General features: G+C 38.7%; 1 protein-coding gene across 2 annotated transcripts in view; it reads left to right on the top strand.

Annotated features, from left to right (window-relative positions):
* LOC126370451 (zinc finger protein Gfi-1) overlaps positions 1-24,039 on the top strand; it is a 79,955-nt gene extending 55,916 nt beyond the window's left edge. For both annotated transcript variants that reach the window (XM_050015300.1, XM_050015289.1), the window contains exons 5-7: positions 19,143-19,276; positions 19,788-19,920; positions 20,717-24,039. In XM_050015300.1, coding sequence (XP_049871257.1) covers positions 19,143-19,276; positions 19,788-19,920; positions 20,717-20,811 — 362 coding nt within the window. In that variant the 3' untranslated portion in view covers positions 20,812-24,039. The remainder of the gene's footprint in view (positions 1-19,142; positions 19,277-19,787; positions 19,921-20,716) is intronic.
* Positions 24,040-25,030: the final 991 nt, after the last annotated feature.

Below are 25,030 nucleotides of genomic sequence, written 5' to 3'. Positions count from 1 at the left end.
CAACTAAAAGCGGGAATCTTGACTGCGATGGCCGGGGAAATCCCGCATTCCACGACATAACGGTCACGAACACATCGCAATAAGTGAAGTGACTCGGACATTCCGGGACGATACAATCCCGCGGAGTAATCTGCCGCATACCAACCCTTGTGCGACATACTAGTACCTACTATTACTTTGTTAGTTCAAATCAAATATATTCAAATTCAAAAACACTTTCATTCAGTAGGTAACATAATCGTCAATATACCTACAGTTATTAAAGACATCGTAACGAAATCTTTGAGGGATGATTCAGACCATGATACTGAGTTGATATCAAGTGGAATTTTCTGTCGCAAAACTATGGATTAAAAAACACTAAATTTTTTATGAATTTTCCGACAGGAAATGCCACTTAACACAACTCAACCAAAAACCAAAATCAACTCAGAATCATGGTCTGAATCATCCCCCTCAGTATTCTTTACGGTGTCACAAACACCCATATACCTACTTGTATGGCTACCTGTATGTACTTGCACGGGGTGTAAGTGACATCGTAACGAATACTGAGAGGGATGATTCAGCTCATTATTCTGAGGTAATATCAATTGGAATTTTCCATCTTAGTCTTAGTAGTTAATGCCATCTGCGGCTAATCTACAATAAGTCACGTCAAAAAAACGAAAAACGACCGTATCTGCGTTACCATGATTATAATTTCATTATCCTAGTGATGTAGTGAGGACCCTTCAAGAAAGAAAGAAACGTTTATTATAAAGGAACACCACAGTAACAAATATAAAACAAATAACAAATATATATCAAACACATAACTTATAATCAAAACACATAACAAAAACAACTTACACGAGAAAAACAAATAATTGAGTGTATGAACTGGTTAACGATGGTGGTGGTGTCCTTTATAAAAGAGCCTCACTCAGCATAAGCCGCGGCGCGAGCTACGACGCTGGTATTCTGTGGACCCTGCACTACTTCTTTTACACGAAAACCCCTTCAGTGCTAACAATCTGCACCAAGTTCAATACCACAAGTAGATACTAAAACATACTTCAAGACATTACTAACCCCACCACACAGACAGGGTCACAAAACGCGAACGTTTTAGGACGTTTACGATTCGGTTCTTGCAAAATATGTTGTGTGTAAACGCCAGTTGCAATTGAGATTTATAGTAGCTCCGCATACCTTACGTGGAGGAACTTTGAGCGTATGTGTAGATTTGCTTTGCCAGTAACACGGAATTGAAGAAAGTGGTTCTTCTTCTTCTATCGTGTGGATTGTGAGGTGAATTACCAACCCCATCAACCCTGGTGTCAAAAAGAAAGAAAAAAAAGAAAGAAAGAAAAAGAAGAGAAGAAGAGTGGTGAAGGAAGTGGTTGAAAAGGCATTAACGCGCATTTTGTACGAGAACCGCTTTCACCGGTATTTCCCTCAATAAGCGCTTATCGCTATCGACACACTAGGGTTGATTAATTTCTTTCAAATATTTTTCCTCTCAGACGACGCCCTGAGCCGAGGTTCGCGCCCAACTGGGCACCCTCAGGCCTGTTGTCTTAAACGTTGTACCGTGTGAGAGCCTTCAGCGCTCCCCATTTGTACGGCCAAGTAGTTAATGCCATCTGCGGCAAATCTACAATAAGTAAAAAAAAATCGCGGCATCTCTCTGTAATAACAACTCTGTGGAACTTGCATTATCTTTACCTAAAGGTTCTTAAATGACATTATGAAGTAGGTACCTACGTATCTAGCATTTAAATACAAATATGGATTCTCGTTAAAATGACTTGTCATTATTGCCACACTTTATAAAAATGCGCCTTTGTATGCATGACTTTTTTCTCATGCAAACTTTAAGCTACTTATACAACAGCATAACACTTCAACACATCTCCTAACCTCACTAAACTAAACGAGCAATCAATATATCCCCCACGTGAACAAATTCCCACAGACATAGCTAACATACCTCTGAGCAAATCATCGACCCTCCGAGCAACTAATAAGGTCCTCCAATTGTGACACTTGACAAATTTGTTAATTCCGACCACCCTCCAAGGGAATTGAGGCGAAAAACCAAGGATAGTGAGGGAAACACAGACGGTATTTGAAGGGATGTAGCATGAATATTTCTTGAGGTTACAAACACCTTAAACATAGCTGTAACACCTCTACCTACGCCTACGGGGATACTAGCGTGATACTGTTGTTGATATATCGTCACAAACACCTTTCCGAATGTAACTTTTCATAAACTACGTAAAGATATGTTTAGGTACTTACTACATCTTTTTTGCAAAATAGCGTTTGACGTGTGTGCTGTCAATTTAATAGGGTTCCCAATTAGTCAAATCAGTTACTATATTGTTTTAAGTTTACGCGGTTATTATCATAATTAAAACACATAATAACGGGTTCTTACCGCGTTTTAAATAGTGATTTGAGACTCCCGATATTTCGACACTGTTGCAAGTGCCATGATCACAGGATGACTGATGAGATTGGAGTGGAGTAGGTAGATCCTTAATAACGGCAAAGAAAGAGGGTAGACAGATATGTCTGCCCGTAGAAAATTAAAAAAAAGAACCATAAAAAAGCAACCAACCAAAAAAAAATAACCTGTATTAAAAGCAACCTGTGACGTCATAGAAAAACGTGACAAAATGTCGCACAAAAATGTAATAACATTATTAAAATTCATGAATAAATCAAATAGAAAAAAAGAAAACGATTTTTGACATCTTTACGTCTTTGTTTATTAAGTAATCAGAATTTCATAATTTACCTTTGACCTTGGAAAGTACCCAATTCTGGCGGGTTATTTACGCCAAACGTATGGTAAGGTTGTTTATTAGTTTTTTCGTTTTACCTTTTGAGGTTCCGAACCCTTCTTGGATCACTTTTTTATCCGTCCGCAAATGTGTTGTACCATCACAAAAACAATGTTTTAATAATTACAAATTATCTGCAGTTGGTAAACTATTCGCAACAATCCATTATCTCGACAGTTTTCCTGTTTTATATACTTCCGATGAATAGGTAGGTATTTTATATAAAACCTTGTAAACCAGTTCGTGACAATGGTAGACATAGTTAGTTATGTTTTTGTACCGAAATGATGTTTGCGAAGCTCTCGGTATAAGATTGTGCTAATGTTGTTCCAACCTGCTGAAGTGACAAGCTAGGGCTGTGATGTGAAGGCTTTTTGGACGCAAAATTCTTAATGTAACGTCCGATTACCTCTTGGACGAATAAACCACGTTTTTTTTATAGGACCTATTGTAAATTTAGAAGTACTTCCGTACAAATGGGGGGTATTGAGGACTCTCCACCTGGTGCAAATTTTTAGACAACAGGGGCTCTACAGGGTAAGACGAAGCCGACTCGGATTGGAGCAAATCAAACATCAATTTTATTCTGTCGTACCGCGTAAACAACCAAGATGGCGATCTCCGGTTCGTGACGTCATATGAAATTCCACAAGCCGATTGAACGACAGGCCTGCGAGTTCCCAGTTGGGCGCGAACCTCGGCTCAGGGCGTCGTCGATATATGAAAGAATTAATCGACCCTAATGGGTCGATAGCGATAAGCGCTTAATGAGACAAATCATCAAGTACGCCGGCGCGCGAGTTCTGAAGTGTTTGTTGTCGCATGAACCACGTATACCGAAATTTTGGTACCTAATTAAGCGTCTAAGCAGTGTCTTCAAGGTAGCTTTTGTAGAAATCATTTATGTACTATTTAAGAGATGTATTTTTTTTAAGTAAACTATTATCTTTTTCCGTTCAAACTGTATTTCTCTTAATAGCTAAAGGTATTATAAGTAGTAGAGTAGATGCGTCTCTTTCCCAGTAGTTTTAAGGCCCAAAGGCGTTTTAAAATCCAAACCCCATTGTTTTACTACCGTGTCTGGAAATCTGGGCCGCAGGATACCTAAGTACTACAGCAGGGTTCGCTTAGGATGAAGAGTAAACGATTTCAGAGAAGGAAAATGAGGCCTTTAAAATCAAAGGCACCTAAACACCATATAACTTGGCTAACTCGCTTTGTATAGTTGGGCATTTATTTTACTAAGTAATGCAACTAACTTCCTTTAAAATTAAATTTAAAAATATTACGTTGTAGTATAGAACTCGGCGTCATCTTGACGAAATATAATAGCAGCTATTTTTTGTTTTCTGAAAACTTGACACACTCGGATTTAACTGCCTTTGATTTAGTAGGCCTCAAATATATTTTTTAATGACTACAACTCTTGATTTTGCTGAGATCTGGTATTGAATACGAGTTTCGCGCCCAACTGGGCACCCTCAGGCCTGTTGTCTTAAATTTTGTACCGGGTGAGAGCCGTCAGCACTCTCCATTTGTCCGCCCATGTAGTTAATGCGGCAAATCTACTAAAAAAAGTTTTTAGAAGAATTATATTTGTTTCTTCTAATAATACGACTGAGTGTGTTCAGACAGGACGTTTGTGGCGCAAATGATAAAACCGAAAACCACCTTATCACATCACTAACCAGTTTCCATTTTCCATTAGAACGGAGTGTTGTGATAGGCGGAGACAAGAGATTGAATCGCTTCCAATGTTTACCACCACCAGAGGTTTGTTGCTTCAATCAAAATTCGCAAGATTGCATCGAGATCCGTTTGGTTGAATGATGATTGTGTTTTGATTAGTTATACTGTTTATTTTTCACCTGCTGTCTCTGTCGGATGTATCTGGCGATAAATGTTTCGAGTTTTTTTTTTTACAAATAACATAACTAATTTCTCACACACACCTCACCGAGCTTTCTGTTAGACTGTGTCGCCGTCTATAATGGCCGAGCTGTGTTAGTGAAAACTGCACTTCAGATAAATAAATAACTCATTGGTGCATGTCGATTCGAACTAAATACATAGTCACCTAAATCAATATTTAGGTCTTATCAAAAGGAAAAATAAACACCATGAACAAGAAAACTGATTTGTAGTACATTAGTAGTAGCCGTGTCGTGTAGTATTTTTATTATTTACCTTAATTGTAGGAGGTTATGGGAACTTAATTTGCCTCATATATCTAATATGCTCGTTTTGTGCATATATCTGTGCTCTCGCGGCAACACTCTGTAATAACAACTCTGTGCAACTTGTTTTCAAATTACATTATGAAGTACGGATCATCTTAGATTTGGACAATCCGGTGATCAGTCTGCAATATCCTAACCAAACTACGTAGTGATCACAATATGACCCCACCGGGATTCGAACCCGGGGGCTCAGGATCGTTAGCCCAATGCTCAACTACTGGAGTGGCCGTTATTAAGTCACGACAAAAATAAAGCACTGTCGGAAAGCTTTACGCCGAGTATATCGCTTATGTTATTTATTCTTATAATACATGTATCTCAACCGTCTTGTACCTACCGAAACAACATCCTATCAACGCAAAAACCCCACATAAACATCCACAACTCAGCGACATTCGAAAATAGAACTCTACCCAGCAAATCTTCTATACAATCTTCGTATACTTACGGTCATCCTCATTCTCCCCCACCCTAAGGAGGTGGGGTGGGCTGGAACGCGGTCGTAAACCGGGATTCTCGCCGAGAAAATCCGCACTTCACTAGAACCCGGTAATCACGCCTAAGCTTGTGTGTGGATTTGTTGATATGTATACCCGGGATAGATGTAGCTCGCATATCTTTTAAGGACGGAGATTTTCCGCAGAAAGGTTTATTGCGAATAACGCTCGAATCTTCAACGTTCGATGGTGTATTATGATGAAAACTCATAGCCTAACGCTCAGATGAAGTTTGAGATACCTACCTACAACTTTCATATCCCAATTGGGGTAGTCAGTGTTACATACATGGCAAGATGAAAGCAGTACCCACACCTCACCGACCTTGTTTTGACAGTGATATCCCAAAACCAAAATTCCGTCAAATGGGCACTTTAAAACTCCGCTTCCTTTTTTCATCATAACTTTTTAACCAATTATCCAATTTAGATTACTTCAACGTAAGCCGTGGTAGCCCAGTTGGTGGAACACTTGCCTCTCACTTTGAGGTCGCAGGTTCGAATCCAATATAGGTCTAAGGATTGTAGAATTTGTTTTTGAATTCATGTTTGGAACATAAATAATTATCACGTGCTCAGCGGTGAAGGAAACATCGTGAGGACGCCTACATTCCCGAGAAATTCATTTTCGGAGGTATGTGACCTAACTTGTATTGGGTTGGTTTTCCCTTCGCGGGTTGGACTGTTGGTCAGGCAGGTCGCTTCTGTAAAAAACCGGACCTGTCAAATCTTCAGGTTAGGTAAGCGGACTCTGTTAATAATGAGATTATTTCAACGTAAAATGACTTTGTGTTTTTATTTTCCATGTCTAGCAATACAGACTTATCGTGGACTGCTATTTACAAATATTTTGGCTTAAGTATGTAACTTGGCTTTCCAGTGACGATATGTAGGTAGGCCTGAATATATCTTAAGAACACAGAGATTTTCCGCAGAAGTTTTATTGCGAATAACATTCAGGGTTATGCTACAGACTGGCGCTGTGTCACATGAACTAAGTAAATACTTAGATTCCGGTATAATTATATATACCTAGTGTTAGATAGAAAATAATCGGTCGGCCCTAGTCTCAGCTGATACAGCACTATGCCGTTTATTGTACTCTTTCTATTTCTCTTTTGTTTTGTATTTTTGTATTCCCTGTGTGTGCAATAAAGTATTTGTTATGTTGTGCTAAGGAACGTCACATCACTAGCTTCCGTACTTAGACAGATCTAACTCGTACCGCGTCTTAGCAAGCCATTGTAAAATGTTATCTTTATTGAAATATAAACACTAATTGTACTGAACTAAACGTTCTGTCCTCCGTGCTTCGGAAGGCACGTTAAGCCGTTGGTCCCGGCTGCATTAGCAGTCGTTAATAACCATCAATCCGCACTGGGCCCGCGTGATGGTTTAAGGCCCGATCTCCCTATCCATCCATAGGGAAGGCCCGTGCCCCAGCAGTGGGGACGTTAATGGGCTGATGATGATGATGATGAAGCGTTCTGTCTACTACATACCCACTACCGTATTTCAAGAGATTCTATGTACAGTCATGAGCAATAGCATATACACACCTTAGAACCCTGTCGCACTATCATATTTGACATTTAATGAGACTTACGGTTTAATTTGTCAAACAAACTTAATGTGATATGGTTTCAAAGTGTATATTTAGTAGTACTTGTGACCGTACTATGCACGGAAAGTACTTTCTAGAAAACATTAGTATTCGTAAGCTTCTACGTGGTACCTATCTAAACATAACATAAAAATAGCCTCTATATGTCCCACTTGCCACAGGCCTCTCATTCAACCGGAGGTATGGAGCATACTCCACCCCACTGCTTACCTAAAAAAGCCTAAAATATTGGGATATATTTTTCCACAAATAAAAAGAACGTAATTCAAAATACTTAATATACTTGTATGTGAAAGGCATACGTGTCTAGAGGCCCACAGACTAACATATACAAATATTGTACAATTCCTACAATATGATATACACACGAGTCAAATTGATGACCTCCTTTTTTGAAATCGGTTAAAAAGGAAAATCTTGTCACGCATTTACCGATGTCAAAACCAACAAAAACAATGTCAAATTCAATATTAAAAAAACAAAAGAAAAATCTTTCCAAAAAAGACCCCCCAAAAAAATTGCAATCAAAACGCGCCCCGTAAGCGGTGGAACCATAACAATAATTTAAGAGGACTACTCGCGCACTGTTAATAATTCAGAGACTTATAAAAAACGACTGAGCAAATTGGGGGTGTGCTCATGAATACCTAGCATTTACATTTCGTTGGTTATTCAGAACGTTTTCCACCTGCGAGGATGAACAAGTGGAGTTGGAAGATGAATAAATTAATGGCAATTGGTGACAAGGTATTGTTGATTAAATCCGATCCATGGTTTGGAGTAAAAGGCAGCCTATATAAAACTCCCAATACTAGGCATATGCCTCCCATCATCGATCCTTGGGGCTTGGACCTTAATTGACCCACATACGGCATTAACTACTTGACCGGACAAATGGGGAGCGCTGAGGGCTCTTGGTACAAAATGTAAGCCTGATGCCCAGTTGGGCGTGAACCTCGTTTCAGAGGATTATATTTGAAAGAATTAATCGACTCTAGTGAGCCGATAGAGATAAGCGCTGAATGATGAACTTGGAGCATACTGTGTCATGCACTAAAAAAAAATACATTTTCCTGAATCGAACCTAGTCTTGGCTAAGGTGTCCAACCACGACAAAGGTCGTCCTAACATCTATGGCAGGAACTGCAAATAATAAACCTCCTGAATCCAATGAAGTCATGAACACACTCCACCAAAATATACAAGCACCCAGCAAAGTGAATCTTTAAAGCACCATAAAAAAGTGCAAGTTTCAAAACCTAAGCTGAAATAGTTTTTAGAGTGCCCGACTCTAGTGCATACTGCACTTAGGAGTAAGCAGGTGTGCGATTAAAAGTGCTGGTTTTAAGGAAACACTTTCCTGACTCGGATATAGGTAGTTATAGTTAGAGTGTGGGGATATAGCGAATGTCGGAGGAAGGAAAAATCGGGGGATGTAATCTGTCGAGAGAGACAGGGGTTCTGAAAACGATGTACTGAATGAGGACAGTTCTTGCTTGTGGACATTTTGATGACATCTTGTACAAAGAGACGGATAACCCACGCCCGTGATCTTATCCTTCAAGTCACCAGAAAACATACAACACCTCACGGCTGTAAGGTCTTCAAGATACCAGAGGACAATCATCATCATCAATTAAGAGCCACGCTCTTGTCGGTGCAGCATTTTCCATGCTCCTTATGCATGCATGCTTTTATGTATCCTTTTTTGGACAATCATCAGTCACAAAAAAATATACATTGTCTAAGACCATCACTGTCGAACCATAGCACGCGAAAATAATTAATATTTTTGAACGTCAAGACCGCCTATGTAGCATCACACATCTTAATAAAATATATGCAGAAAGATTGTATGCATTTTGTGCTGAAATTTACTAAGATTATGAAGATTTTTACTTAAAAGCTTTGAGCGCTAATTGGTTTCTCTCGTACACCGGCCATCCTGACGTCAGGACCGCCGGTGTGTTTCTATATCTATCTCGTTAACGGCTACAACTATTATTCTGAAGTCTATGCCAATGTTTACTACGCATTTGTGATCCAGAATGCACGCACACATCCAATAAAAAAACATTTAAGGAGACTTTTGAAGTTATTATTAACACAACCAGGTTTATATGAGTGACACAAAATTATTTCCTTTTCTTCTTCTATCGTGTGGATTGTGAGGTGGATTACCAACCCCATCACAATTCCTTTTTAAATTGTACGAAATATCATGCCTAATAAGTAATAAACGATGGTGTGTCCAAAGCACCTACAGTGGTACCTACACATAAGTCAAGATTTTTTGTTGGCACGTCGTGGCTGAAATAGCACGTAGATGTATAAAGGTTTGCCATCCCTGATCTAAGGATACGTCTCTTTATCACCCGAAAATAATCCTGCTTACTACAAACGACTTAAAAGACAAAACTTCACTATCAAGACTTTTCCCATCTCCCAACAAGTCTGGAACCTTTAAAACCAGCCATCCATCCGGACCCCCGCTATATTTCCTAAAATCTTACCTCGCTACCACTTTAACTTGGGAGCATTCATATATTTAATTCACAAGCCCAAAGTACGTCCCCATAAAAATCCGGCACTGTGATGCTGTGCAGATGAGCCGCGCAGGGCCGCACTCAGCCGATAATTTAATTGTATTAATGTCTGTTTTATTGCGAATCTCTCGTTTAGTGCCACGATAATGGGCCGTAATGATTTTTCCAGTAATCTGATATAATCTGGATGATGGTAATGGCTGATATTTTATGATATCTGGTTTCATTTAGTTGTTGATAAGTATTAGGGCCATATTTCACTAGGACACCATGGTGGCGCGACTGTGGTAGCGCCACTAAGGTGTCCTTCTAGATTTGTCAATTGCCTAGATGGTACGTAGATATCACGGAATAGAAGAAAAAGGCACAAAAGGCCCACGCGCATTTTATATGAGAACCGCTGTCACCGGTTCAACTCCACTTTTTTTTACTAGTACTCCTGCAAATAGATAACTACGATAGCTCTACGGCTTCTCAAATTCCATAGCCACTAAAGTGGCTTATGAAAAGTGGTAAACCAGTAATGTGTATTTTATGTGATAGGCTGCAATTTAATCATTACTTTTCATAAGATACTGCATACAAAAGTAGTTTTTTGATAAATAGCGGATCATAATAAGATGCTATCTTGTGATAAAGAGGTATCTCCTTGCGTGACAGTCGATATTTGACTTTTTGCTCTGCAGGTTATAATGCACAAGACAACCTCTTAGGGTGGTATTAATAAACTAATCTCACCTGAGACTGCGCTTAAGATCATGCTCAAGTCCCTGTTTTTATATAAGAACTGTCACATTGACATGATCTTAAGAGCAGTCTCAAAGCTGAGGTCAGTTTATTAGTACCAGCCTTAATATGCTATCGCAGAGCTCCGTGTGTCGTAAAGTTTGCGGACGAGTGAAGTGCAAAGTTGAAGTATGAACTATTTGCTCATACTTGTATTTCGCGCTCATTTGGCCCTTCTAACTTCTTTCTTCTATTCCATGGTATATATATATACGTATAAGAGCATAGATCTATATTTTTTTCGATGAGAGGATAGGTGATACAAATTAGCAACTTTTATTTTTAATCTCTCCGCGCTTCAGGTAAAATAAAAACAAATAAATTAATAGAATAGAATAGAAATAGTTTATTAAAAAAGGGTGCCAGCACACACAAAAAAAAGACAACAACATCATATCAATTTCCACTAAAACAATTACAAAGAAGCAAGACAGATGTTTGTCGAAATGATCATAAGGTGGTGGTATTAACATAAACATAACATAAACAGCCTAAATCCTTCCCACTGCTGGGCACCGGCCTCTCCTCAATCAACCGGAGGAGATATGGAGCATACTCCACCACGCCGCTTCACTGCGAGTTGGTGGAGAAATAAATTATACAATTTTATTTAAACACCTATTCATTTGTAGTCAGCATCAGTAGTAATAGTCTCTGCTTACCCCGGTGAGGCATTGGCGTGAGTTTATGTATGTAATTGCATACCTATTTAGTCCAAAAAATCTGACTCTGATCTAATTTATGTCACAATATCTCAAAATTCCTAAGTCCGTAACACACCTGTTCTTACCCCGACTGCGTCGAATCAGAGGGTGTATGTTTTCTTCCAACATTCTATAACTATACCCTCTTTGTACTTGTACACAAAAATCCACGGCGCAATTTTTCTCAGAAAATCCGGAAATCCGGGTAAACATATCTATATCCGGGCCTGTACCCGGACACCCGGCATGTCCGGGATTTACGGTTATCGCTTACCCGGATGCGTTCAATCACAACCGGCAACTTAATACTTAAACTTAACGGTTGCTGTTTACTTTGAGTACGTATTTTAGTTTCATATTGATTCTGTAGTGTTAAGAGGAGGAAGTAAAAGAATGCCTGTCTTTTTCACACAACTTAGGTTAGGTTAGGTTGGGTTAGATTTATAGGGTGTTAGTGACGTCGTAACAAAAACTTTGAGGGATGATTCGGACCATGATTCTGAGTAGATATCAAGTGGAATTTCCTGTCGGAAAATTCATGAAAATTTTAATGTGTTTTTGTTAGTTTCAGACCCATATTGTCTTGTGAGGCCCTAATACCTATCAACAACTAAACGCGAAACAGATATTATAAAAAACTAGCTTTTGTCCGGGGCTTCGCTCGCGTTAAATTCGCGGTAACGCGGATCCCTTTTTGCTAATGTACCAATTTTTAACTTCCTACGTTGATCCATATAAAATTTGGTCTTCTCTTTGAAGGGGTTGGCTGCAGATTAAAAATATGCACGATTTTTTGTTAGTTGTATGTGTTGCGCAAGTTTGCCCTGCTGGTCAATAGTGGCTGCAAGTTACGCGGTCCCCAGGAAGACGGTTCTTCATATCAATCTTTTTTTTTATGATTACTTGTCTCTCTGTCCACCATACTAGAGGCCATTGGCGTGAATTTATATATGTACATACATACATACATACGTAAACAGCCTATTTACGTCCCACTGCTGGGCACAGGCCTCCCCTCAAACCGGAGGGGGTAAGGAGCATACTCCACCACGCTGCTCCAATGCGGGTTGGTGGAGGTGTTTTTACGGCTAATAGCCGGGACCAACGGCTTAACGTGCCCTCCGAAGCACGGAATCATCTTACTTTTTCGGACAATCAGGTGATTCAAGCCTGAAAAGTCCTTACCAAACAAAGGACAGTCTCACAAAGTGATTTCGACAATGTCCCCATCGGTAATCGAACCCAGACCTCCAGATCGTGAGCCTAACGCTCTAACCAATAGACCACGGAGGCTGTCAATGTTATATATGTATTATCTACTAAAGTAATAAAATAATAAAGAACAACTCAACAAAACAGTAAGTGTGTAGTCTGTAAGCCTCCTCCTTAACTTTAAGAGTCGGTATAAAAATCTGAGAATGAGCCCATAAGGGTTATATTAACCATTACCTACTTTACAAGCGCATTACCCGACTTGGAAAGTACATAAGATAAAAGCGGGTGAGTAAAATAGGTGTGAATATAGTAGGTGATATAAAAGTGAAGATAAAGAAAATAAGTTTAAAAACTAAAACCCAACTACGGAAAAATCGCGCTTTAAAAATGCAGCTAGGTGCGGGTTAGTGTGGTTAGCATAACTGCAAATCAACTGCAATTGAACAGCATTACAATCGCCTTCATTATTAACACTTTCATGGACACTGGCCACTAGTCATTGACCGGGTGAGAGCCTTCAGCGCTCCGCATTTGTCCGGTGAAGTAGTTAATGCCATCTGCGGCAAATATACAATAAGTCACGTCAAAAAAATAACTAGTCATTGAACTTTCATAGCTAATTGGGATCGTCATCGCATGTAGACGTTCTATCCGTGAAAGTGTTAAATAAACGTATAAGTCAATTTATAGGATTTTAGTGGGTGGAGGGTAGTTGTTGTAAATGCTGGTAATTAAACAAAATTAGGGAATGAGCGCGACGCCAACAAACTACGGTTGTAGTTTGGCGATAGTATTAAAATGTATATGTATGTAATTTTGTTTATAAATAAATTAATATTGGAATACCATTGTATTTAAGTCTATAAATTATGTAATACAAACTGGATTAAAAGAAAAGAAAGGAAAACATGAAACAGTAGGACTAGGGCCCTGTGCTGGGAGGTTTTCTGGCCACGTCTTTCCCTCAGCGTTACAGATTCCGATGTGGTAGTAGTTTTACAGCTAGTTACATAATATGTAATTTAATTATGTCTGACGTTCAAAAAGCGCTAACTTTGTAAGCCAATTTTGAAAAATAAATATTTTTGAATTTTTTGAATTTTTGAATTTAAAAAAAAAAAAAAAAACCCTGTATGTAGTACTTACGATTTCAGTATACATACCGCATAATCAATAAAAATCCGACCTCCAATAAAATTAGAAGACAAAAAACCAACGATTCAAATCTAATTATTTTTTAACACCCCCACTGAGAGCTGACTCCTTGAATCTGCGAATTCACGATAAATCAATAATCCATAAGACGGTATTCGACTTATTCAGAGTCCTTCGAAACAATAAGTATTCCTTGAAGGTATCTCTCCTCGCTTGGCGTAGAGATGGGACTAAGATCTTGTGAAGTTATACGGAAATACGGGACATTTTATGTCCGGATATTTGTAATACTACATATCTAGAACGGAATTAACTGTTACGAATGTACCGCCTACTACATACTAGCTTATATAAATATTTTTTTTAAGTATATTGTTTATTGAAAACATATTACTATGTTACTTACTAAACTCAACTTATTTCGTAGTCAAACGAAGCTGATTCAGAACCTTTTTACGAGACCCATATTAAGAGACCCATTACCAGTCTTAAAATTAAATAATGATCACGAATCGATTTTTACCCGACTAACAAAGGTGGAGGGTAATGGCTTTTTGAGGGTATGTATGTTTCTTTTTCTGCTATGTAACAAATGCACCCGGTAAATACCATATCACCCGGTAAAAACAATTATATACTCCAACATCCTTCTAACAAATACCAGGTTGGCTGGAAGAGATCTCTATTAGATACAAGCGCATCTTTAACCGTTTTGTTACTTTTGTCAATATAATGACATAAGTCCACGACTGTATTCCAACAGAGGTACACATCCATAGCAAGATGAACTGAGTACCCACACTACACCGAGCTTTCTGTTAGACCAACGTTATAGGTGGTTTGATAATGGTCGAGCCCACTGTGTTAGTAAGAATTGCACTTACATTAAATTTATAATATGATATAATAATAATAAAGGAATTCCGGGACACTCGTAACATTTTCGGGCGGGCAACTCTATCGCCCCCTCCCTCACAGTAATATCTCGCCGTAATTACGCTGTTAAGAGATGCGAAGCGAAGATTTTACGCACTTCCCAACCCTGCCTTACTAAGTACGCGTAATAAGTTCGCATAATGCGCAACTTGGCCGAGAGTTGGTCGTGTTATTTGCAAAGTTTCGCCTTTTATTTAGACGTTTACGCATTTTTAAACGGTTCTGTTGAAGATGGCTTTTTATAAAGCGTCTGAAGTTTTGATACTGGGTTATTGAAGAATGTTATTTTAAAAGTAAAGTCATAAATATCTATCTATCTGTTCGGTCTCTTACGAAAACGGTCAAAAAAGCACATCAAACCATATTGCCGGCAATTTGTCCGTTTTCGCGTTTAAATCTCGTTCGAAGCGTTCATTACTAACGAGCAAGTACTAGACTAAACTCTACATCTATCTAAACACACAAAGTACCAAGTGTAAACAAAACCTCAAATATATTCCCGTTGCGGCTACACCTGCCAAAGAAACGGGGCGCAAAAACCGGCAAACATCACAATTTGCTCGAAACATCTTTCTCTACCGTAGTAAAAATCTGCAGCCGTATCGCCAAGACGGAGAACTAACGAGGGGGCTCGCGGCGAAGGCTCTGATTTCCAATTCAAAGGAAAATTGCGATCCATAACGTGGGACGGGATGGGTGATGGGGGGAGAAGGTGGGCCCCCCTCTCGTTGCTACGCGACGTGGGGAGGAGCCGCTGCAATCACGGCCCAATGGCACGACGGATATAAATTGCTCTCGCGTCGTGACACTAATGCTAGAGCGAGAGGGCGAACTCTCTCGCTTGCTCTAATGAAGTCGCCAGTCGCCACAGTCGCAGGCCCCTTGATTGACGGACTCAGGGCCCTCTTTTCCTATAGCTGTACCTGTGCGAACGGACTTAGGTAGGTATAGTATCGTATCAATGCAGGGCCGTGATTTGTGCACATAATTACCTACGACGCTCGCTCCGTCGTATTGGTCGCATTGTATTATTTTCATCGTATGGTAGCATATAATGTATATATTTATTCAGTCATGTACTGTGCTGTTGATTAGGACAATGCGTTCTGTGTTAGGTATTGTTGAATAATTACGTAGAAATTGTTTTATATAGGTACCTACCTTCTACCTACATACTCTTAATATGTGTATATGCAAGTAAAAATTCGTCTCTAAAAATGAATGTAATAATAAAATAGATACGTGTATAACGTGTTTTTTTATAAACTAACACGATAATTCTAATAAGTACAATCACGCCTATCCCTTCGGGGTAGACAGACACAAATCACAAGAAGTAATTTCCAGGAAATCGTTCATAATTACCTTAAAAACTGTCTAAAACAAAGGAATCAAATAGCTCAAAATTTCATAGTGTTTACTGCGCTACAAAGGATAAGCGTGAAAAAAAATATATATGTAGGTACTTATGTAGGAATGAATGAGATAATAATATGTTAGAGTGAGAGGTCAGCGGGGAGCGATAGCGGTTTATATTCATGAGGCCCAGGTTCTATGCTGACTCATACACTTGAGACTGATAATAATAAATCTTTCGGATTTTTGTGGAATATATTTAAAATCTTCCATTCATCATGCATGATGGCCTCCGTGGTCCAGTGGTTAAGCGTCGATGATTGACTCACGATCAAAAGGTCCTCGGTTCGATTCCCGGTGAGGATGGTGTGACTGACAACCTCAATGCTTATTGGAGGGATTACGGCATTGTGCTCTCGATCCGGAGGACCCGGGTTCGAATCCCGGTGGAGACAAAACACAAAAATCACTATGTGATCCCTAGTTTGGTTAGGACATTACAGGCTGATCACCTGATTGTCTAAAAAGTAAAAAGATCCGTGCTCCGGAAGGCACGTTAAGCCGTTGGTCCCGGTTATTACTTACTGATGTAAGTACGTACCTAGTCGTTACATGAGTCATGTCAGGGGCCTATGGCGGGTCAGTAATAACCTTGACACCAGGGTTGATGGGGTTGGTAATTCACCTCACAATCCACACGACAGAAGAAGAAGGAGGGATTGGTCGGAGATCGCGCAAAGTCGAGAGGAGTAAAAAATTCAAAGGGAAAAATACCTCTTGGCATACAATCTGTACCAGAAACTAGTTTACGATCCTAGCATTCATATAAAAGTAGCTATAAAGTCCGTTATTAAATTCCTTAACCCCTTGAATCAGGATTCTCATAAAGTTTGAATACTTAGCGTTTGATAGGAGCAGTATACCATGTAACGTCTTAACATATCGTACCAGACATTTTTTTGTCATGATTAATTGAAATCCGCGATAGCCCTGCTCCGAAAACGCGTGACTTTCATCGCAGTGTCCCTGGTTCAACTCCCGGCGCGGGCTTTAAACAACTAAATTCGACTTTATGACTATGACTTCCTGTTTGGATCATAGATAAATTTATTGATATCACGTGGTTTCTAGTATTTCTGCCCGGTTAATGGCAATGGGCTCGACCTCTGTTACATGGGACTTGGACATAGCTCGCGAGGAGTGGGTATACATCTCTGCCAACCCCATTGGGGATACAGGCGTGAGCCTATGTTCTGTTAAGAGCGTGAAATCTCTAAGCAATTCGTTTGTTTCTGTACCACCAAGGTTTTATAAGCAAAGCAAAATATCCGAAGACTCCTTGTGTCAGATCAGCTATAAACTGTGAAGTCCGACACACGCTTGGAATCCGTAATGCGAGCGCACAGATTACGCGGACGTGTATTAATACCACGCGTCGTCGTCCACTGCCCGCACGTGTAGGGTTGTCCACAGACACTAGTTTACTTAGTCATCTTTTAAGTGATTAAATATTTACAAGTTTACTTGACAAGTGTTCGAAACACTTCATTATGACTACACTATAGAAAAAGGAATAATACTACGTATGGATCGGCGGAATCACTTTGTGAGACTGTCCTTTGTTTTGCAAGGACATTGTAGACTTGAATCACCTGATTGTCTGAAAAGTAAGATAATTCCGTGCTTTGGAAGGCACGCTAAGCCGTTGGTCTCGGGCTACTAGCCCAAACTGCTCTACCAACCCGCAGTGGAGCAGCGTGGTGGAGTGTGCTCCATACCCCCTCCGGTTGATTGAGGAGAGGCTGGTGCCCAGCAGTGGGACGTATATAGGTTGTTTATGTAAATCAAAGATTTTTTTCTACAAGTGCCACCCCTACAGTAATCCACAGGGTATCGCACGTCGTGTAGCGATCGATACCGCGGATAGCTGAGGCACGGATTACATATATCCAGCCGAACCTGAATAACTTTCATATGAGTTCAGAACTGATATCGGAGATTCTTTTCGCAAGTTCAAGTTATAATTGAATATACTTTTTGTAGATTGTCAACTCTATTAGTAAAGTAGCTGGAGCACTAAGGTCTTTCTTTACTGCCCCTAGTTCTTTATGAAGCCGTATAAGTTTGCGACGACGATCAGAAAAAGACTCATTATAAATATCATCTAATAATAAAAAATACTTGTTCTGCACGTCAGGGATGTTAAGCATCACACGATTCAAGTTGACAGCACTCGTCGTACAGGTTGAAAATCAAAGGGATGTGTACATTATTCGCCCGCGTTACTCAATTCATTTTAAAATGAACGGTTGTCAATCATCCGTCTCTTTCCTTTCCGGTGGATAAGAAAATGACGGGTATAACTTAAAATAAAATAAAATTGAAATCCGCGATAGCCCTGCTACGAAAACGCGTGACTTTCATCGCAGTGTCCCTGGTTCAACTCCCGGCGCGGGCTTTAAACAACTAAATTCGACTTTATGACTATGACTTCCTGTTTGGATCATAGATAATTTAATTTTATTGATATCACGTGGTTTCTATAGTGAGAGAATCCTTTTTCACTCTCAGAGGAGCTCGGTGGCGCAGTGGTAAACGCGCACGGTCTGCGATTGTTGAAGTTAAGCAACTTTCGCAAAGGCCGGTCATAGGATGGGTGACCACAAAAAAAAAAGTTTTCATCTCGAGCTCCTCCGTGCTTCGGAAGGCACGTTAAGCCGTTGGTCCCGGCTGCATTAGCAGTCGTTAATAACCACCAATCCGCACTGGGCCCGCGTGACGGTTTAAGGCCCGATCTCCCTATCCATCCATAGGGAAGGCCCGTGCCCCAGCAGTGGGGACGTTAATGGGCTGATAATGATGATGATGATCACGTGGTTTCTAGTATTTCTGCCCGGTTAATGGAAATGGGCCATAAACAATAATGATAAGGAAATATTACTTATAAATACACCTAACTTAAAAAAAAACTAAGTACAATACAAAAACACTATGCACCACAAGCTTCGTCAAAAAAATCATGATAAATTGTTTGTCTGTGATTGTTTATGTAATTTGTTTCTTTTCAAATTTATTGCACAATACTTAATTTTAACAAGCCTTATTGCTCTATAGCAATTTCTTCTAGGTAACCACTATCAGGAAATAAACATTTTAGTTTCTTTTGTGTGCAGTAAAGAGTTAATGTATTGTATTTTATATTGTATTGTAATATCGACTACAATAACCCTTCTTTCTATGTCCACAGGCGAGAAGCCCCACAAATGCCAAGTCTGCGGCAAAGCGTTCAGCCAGAGTTCAAACCTGATCACCCATTCTCGCAAGCACACGGGTTTCAAGCCCTTCGCATGTGACCTTTGTGGACGAGCTTTCCAGAGAAAGGTAAGACATAAATCATTTATAATTAAAACACATAATAACGGGTTCTTACCGCGTTAAAGCAGGGATATGAGACTCCCGATATTTCGACACTGTTGCAAGTGCCATGATCACGGGATGACTGATAAGATTGGAGTGGAGTAGGTAGATCCATAATTTTCTACCCTCTTTCTGTGAGGCGTGGGTACTTAGATTGTCTCACGATCTACCTCTGACTACTGTTATGAACTTCTGAACTATAAGCTTATTTCGTCGCGGATGTCGCGGACTGACATATCTGCATTTTTTTGGCGAAACTGATTTGCACCTTTTGCAATTCTCAAAAAGACACAAATCACTTTAGCAAAACACACACATGCGTCAAATAGCAAAGTCAGCCACGATATTGTGTAGGGTCATTCGTTCAAGATTATATTTTAATTTTATTCTATCATAATATCTAACCTACCTACTAAATACAACGCCAGACAGATGGTTATATAATCTATATATTTTTTTTTTTCATTTTCCAAAGGTGGACCTTCGAAGGCACAGGGAGACCCAACATGCGGACTTACGGACCCCACAGCCGCATATGCAGCCGCCGCATACTGATGTCCATGCCATGCATGCGCCAGATATGCACGCCGTTGCTGAACGACGGATAGGTGAGGATTGAAATTTGTTTTATTTTAATATAATGTTTGCCGAGGCACGGACAGATGGCTTCGATGCCATCGTGAGAAAGCGAATAGCCTCACTGGTGCGGCGGGTACGGGGCAGCGGCAGCGTCCTCCTGAATAGCATTACGGATAGGGTTGACTGCCCTATGGTTAGGCACTGGATGAAGGCACTAATAATGCCTGATTCTGGTGCCTATGATAAATAATGATAGGGTGTTATATATAGGTGTTGTACTACTAACATAGAATTAAGTTTCATTGTCACTAACACTTTAATATTTAATTTGATTGTTAACTAACCTAGTAAGTAAGTGCATTGTTACTAACAAATTATGGATGTATTATGCGAAATAAATTGTTTTGAATTGAATTGAATTGAATACTACCCACAAAGTTGCTCACCCTAAAGTTGTCCTAAAGAAATTGTTATTGAGCTTTAAGGCCGCTTATTGTTGCCCTGTTTGTAATTGTGATTTTAATTGCGTTCCTCTCGAATCAATTACATACCTGATCTGATATTTTGGGGTTGCAGCTTTTACAACTTTACATATAAATATAGACTTTACATCATCATCATCAATTTAAGAGCCACGCTCTTGTCGGTGCAGCATTTTCCATTCTACTTAGTAAGGAAAAATAGGAATAAAAAAATAAATAGGAAATATTTATTTGTTATACTTTACATATAACTATCAAAATTATTTTGTTTTTGTAAGAAACTTTAGACGCTCTTCTTTATTATATATCCGTATGAAAGTACCTAATGCTCGTTTTTTCTTAGATCTCTGCGCTCCACACGACATGCGGCCACAGCACCCTGACTTCCGCGCCCCCCACATGACTAGCGTGCCTCCCCTCCAGGCGCTCCCCTCCTGAACTTCAACAGCCTTCGCGCCAACTAGCTGGCGCTGAGGCTTCTAGGAATGAAGAAAAAAAAATGGCGGTAACATAACAGGACCTACTAACCACGTTGCAAATGTTTCTATGCGATTTGCCTCATAGCGTACTTCGTGCGGTATTGAAATAATTGAAACGTAGGGCAGATTATAACCCATCCGAATTAAACAAACACCTGACGTCATAAAGGATGCGAGTAACATGCTCACGAGTGTCGACATTGGAACATTCGCAACTTGGTTAAGTGTTCACTGGTCGTCGAAAAATATGGAACTTTAAAAAAAGTGATAATTTTAGTTTAACAGTTCTGTACCGTCGGTGAAAAGTAATACAACTCGAGTTGTATCACTTTTGAGTTATTAGCACACACTTCATGTTCGAAAAATTCTCTTTCTTTCTGTCTAATTCTCGTAACTGTAGCTATTATAAATACGGAGATAATTTTTGTGTAAAGTGATATAAGTACTGTTTGTGAAGGATTCATGCTGTTATAACACGTGTAACATAATTCATCTTAACTTGCATCAAAGTGAAATGAAGATTTTCATTAAATATTTTGGTGTAAGTAAATGCAACTCAAGATATATTAAAATACACGCCATGCTTGAATTCTCACGGTCCGTGTTTAATGATATAATTTTAGTTGTAACATCAAACACCAAATTTATTTTTTCGTGAAAAGTAATATAAATTAATATATATCAAAATATTTCAGAAAATACGATCTTGGATATCATTAACATGTCGTGTATAATGATACATACAAGTTCGATTCTATGCGCCACCAGTGTGTATCTTAGGGTAACCTCCGCATAAACCTGTCTATGGGAAGCCATTTTGTCTAGAGCCACAGCAAACCATATCTGATCCGCATTGCGAATGGGTATAGGTTACGTTAGTACTTCAGACCAAACCGTGTTTTTTCTCTTTCTGTTATAACCGCCTTGTAGTACTTAATAATAGTACCTCAATAAGTTGTGAGTCCTGATCATGGCGTCGATATCACCATGGCAGGGTTAGTCAAGAGGTATTTGAGATTTGTCATACTGTCATTAGTCTCCTTCCCTTAGCTCGAAGCATAGCTGTTTTACATAGTTTTCTTGATTACATGCAGGTTAAGCGGTGGCAGATTGAACGCTGCTTTCATTGCTAAGGAGGTTGTAGACGTGAAATAATAGCTCCAAATATTATCAAGCGCCAATTAATATGCAAGCCATTCAATACACGCTGGTTAGATCTTTGATGCAAGCGCCGGTAGTGGTATTTTTGAACCTACACAGCTGTAGATGATCGTACATACTTTTGGGTTTAAGGTCCCACTGGGATCCAGCTTGGCATCGGCAGCATCGGGATCTGCCACATCTTCTCAAGAGAAGATTACCAGTTTCTCAAACGCGTTGAATGGTGTAAATAATTGGTCGAGCTTTCTCGTCTTTATAAAGGGAACAACTACTCTGAACTCTGTGCACCACCGTTAAATTGTTTTTTCTGTATTTTGATTATATAAGAGAGAATTACGCACAGGACCGTGAAAAATGGAAAGAGGAAGGGGAGGCCTTTGCCCAGCAGTGGGATCTTGTAGGATAAATTAGATTAGAATAAATAATTGGCAACACCACGGGCACAACCCCTTAATTAAACCAGGTCACAAAGTTTGTAGAAATCCCAGGAGGTATTTGAGCTTCTGAAAAAAGCTGGTTGGCTTACATAGTCAACAAAAGCACGCATAATGGACCACTTGCGTTTATGCGGAAAACTGAGCCCATTAAAGTAACATTAGATATGGGACATTTGTCCATACATGTTGTGCCGACCCCAACTAGAGTGGAATAAAGGCAGGAGGATGATGATGATATAGTGGGAAGTTGCCCACTTCACAATAGTGGTCCATACGCGAGGATACGCGGAACGTGTGCTTACGTCTAAAGTTTTGTGGAAACGAACTCATTTAGCTTAACCATAACAGACCATGGTAAAGGTGATAAGACCTACCCTGAGGATAGCCCTGTGTAACCTATAGGTTTGAAGGTGAATCAATGATCTTCATTTTCTCTACCTATTCTTATCGTCAACATTGATTCGACTCCGTTTATGGTTCTGTCAATGTTGCGGGCTACCATTAGACCGGGAATTTTAATAATTCGAAGTATTGAATTATCAAAACCTCTGTGGAAATGCGCCCTTCGATCGCCGGGCAAGCTTTGCTCATTTTCTTCGTGATACATGTATACTTTAGGGGATTTTGATTGTGGAATGAGTTGTAATCTTTTAAATAGTTTCAGCAGGAATGAAGTAACACTAACCAGTTTGTGTGATTTTGGTTTAAAAGTACGTAGGTACATCACTTTTATCTCCAGGCCGTGCTGCCAGGCTAGCCCGAATCATTCCTAATGACCAGTCTTAATATAATTCCTCTTACCTTTATTTGTTAGGGGTGGAAATATTATCATAATTGAATTTATAAGATGAACCAACAATGGTTTTGATTAGGGGCGTAGTGTGGTGGACAAAATGTGTTTGTAGCGGGCAGCAGTGGTGGTTTTGACCGGTTATTTATGAGTTTTGAGAGTAAAATCATAACAAAATATTTTATTATCGCCACCTTACACTATATATACGTGTACCATCTTTATATTATGTATTTATTACTAGAAATTCGTAAAAACATGTATCATTTTACACAATAAAACCGAAAAAATAAATCAAGTTATACCACTTGACACAAATTCGTTATAGTTTTATCGTTTGTGTCAATTGATATAAGTTACGTTTCTTTACTTTTTAAAGAAAATAAATAGAATTTTGCCTTTCTACAACTTCATAAAATAAACTTTCTTCCAAGACATTTTGTTTTATGTACAATAAGACTGTAAAATTATTAATTGAAAATATGATATATCAACGATGACTTTTGTATAGTTATGTGTGTAAAAAGGTATATGTAGACTTGTATCAATTTACACAGTATAAAAGTTGGTGTCAACTGATACATGTAATTTATTTTGATCCTCTACCATTTCTGTTTAGGTTCTAAATATAACTAAATATTAGAAAAGAAACCTTCCATCATCACCTATCGACACATATAACTTCTGTTCCATTATTCCTTATAAGTCACGAGCTAGAATATTTTTAACTTTAAACTCGATTTTCTCAAAACTTCAATTTTGGACTTGTATTACTTTTCACCGACGGTACAGAGTTGTTCTGTTTGTATAAAAAAAATTGTCGCCCTACTAAAACTAGGGTGACCAAAACGTCTCGTGTTACAGGACTAAATTAAGAAAAAAGTGTAAAGTAATAAAAAATAACCAAAGATTTTATTTAATTTAAATGTGATTTTCGACTTTTTTGATGTCAGTGAAATAATAATAATATAAATAATTATATTCATATTTTAGGCACAATAAGAAAATAAGGTGTTATTGTAATCAGATGCACTACAAAATTTATATAAAATTGACAATTTAATTGTATTTTTGATTTCCAAATGAATTTTTGATCTCATCATGCTGAGATTACATTTTTTTATATTTTATTTTTATTATAAAATAATATCTTTTTCTTTTGGCATAACATAAAAAAATTAAACGATAAGTTCATCAAAAAAGGGAAACAATTTCTTTACAACGACTGAAAACGCCATTTCAAAGTGAATATACTACAAGTACGTTAGGTTAGATATTCCGGATAAAATCCCACCAAAAATGATTGTGTACCTATGTTTAAACATTCCTGAATATTTTCATTAATATTCGAAGTTAAGAAAGCTTTATGTCGTCGTTTGAGCACCATTGTGAAACATTAATTAGTGAAAAGTGAAATAAGCACGAAATGAAACGTTTAGTCTGCACTTAACACACTAAGAAAATATCTATATTTTCCCTTTCAATTCGAATATGTAACAGACAATGATAATAACTCGCCAATAAGGGAAAAAAAAATATAATCCTTTGCAAACGACACAATTATTATAATCGCAGCGATTTTTTACCATTGTGTGTTTTCAAATTACAACGAGACTCTATGTTAAATTAATATACAAGAATGTAAATCCATACAAATCACATGAATAGAATAGATACTCATGTACAAAATATTGTCTACTTCTAATACATTTATCGAATACAAATAAGTACACATAGATTATTATTCAGTAGGTAAGTGATCATCTCCGTTTGAACCTAAGAAGTGAATC

This window comes from Pectinophora gossypiella, chromosome 1 (assembly GCF_024362695.1).
Source record: "Pectinophora gossypiella chromosome 1, ilPecGoss1.1, whole genome shotgun sequence".
In the NCBI taxonomy this organism is placed as follows: Eukaryota; Metazoa; Arthropoda; class Insecta; order Lepidoptera; family Gelechiidae; genus Pectinophora; species Pectinophora gossypiella.
Note: the sequence above shows the minus strand (reverse complement) of the source record. Positions and strands in the feature narration are given on the sequence as shown.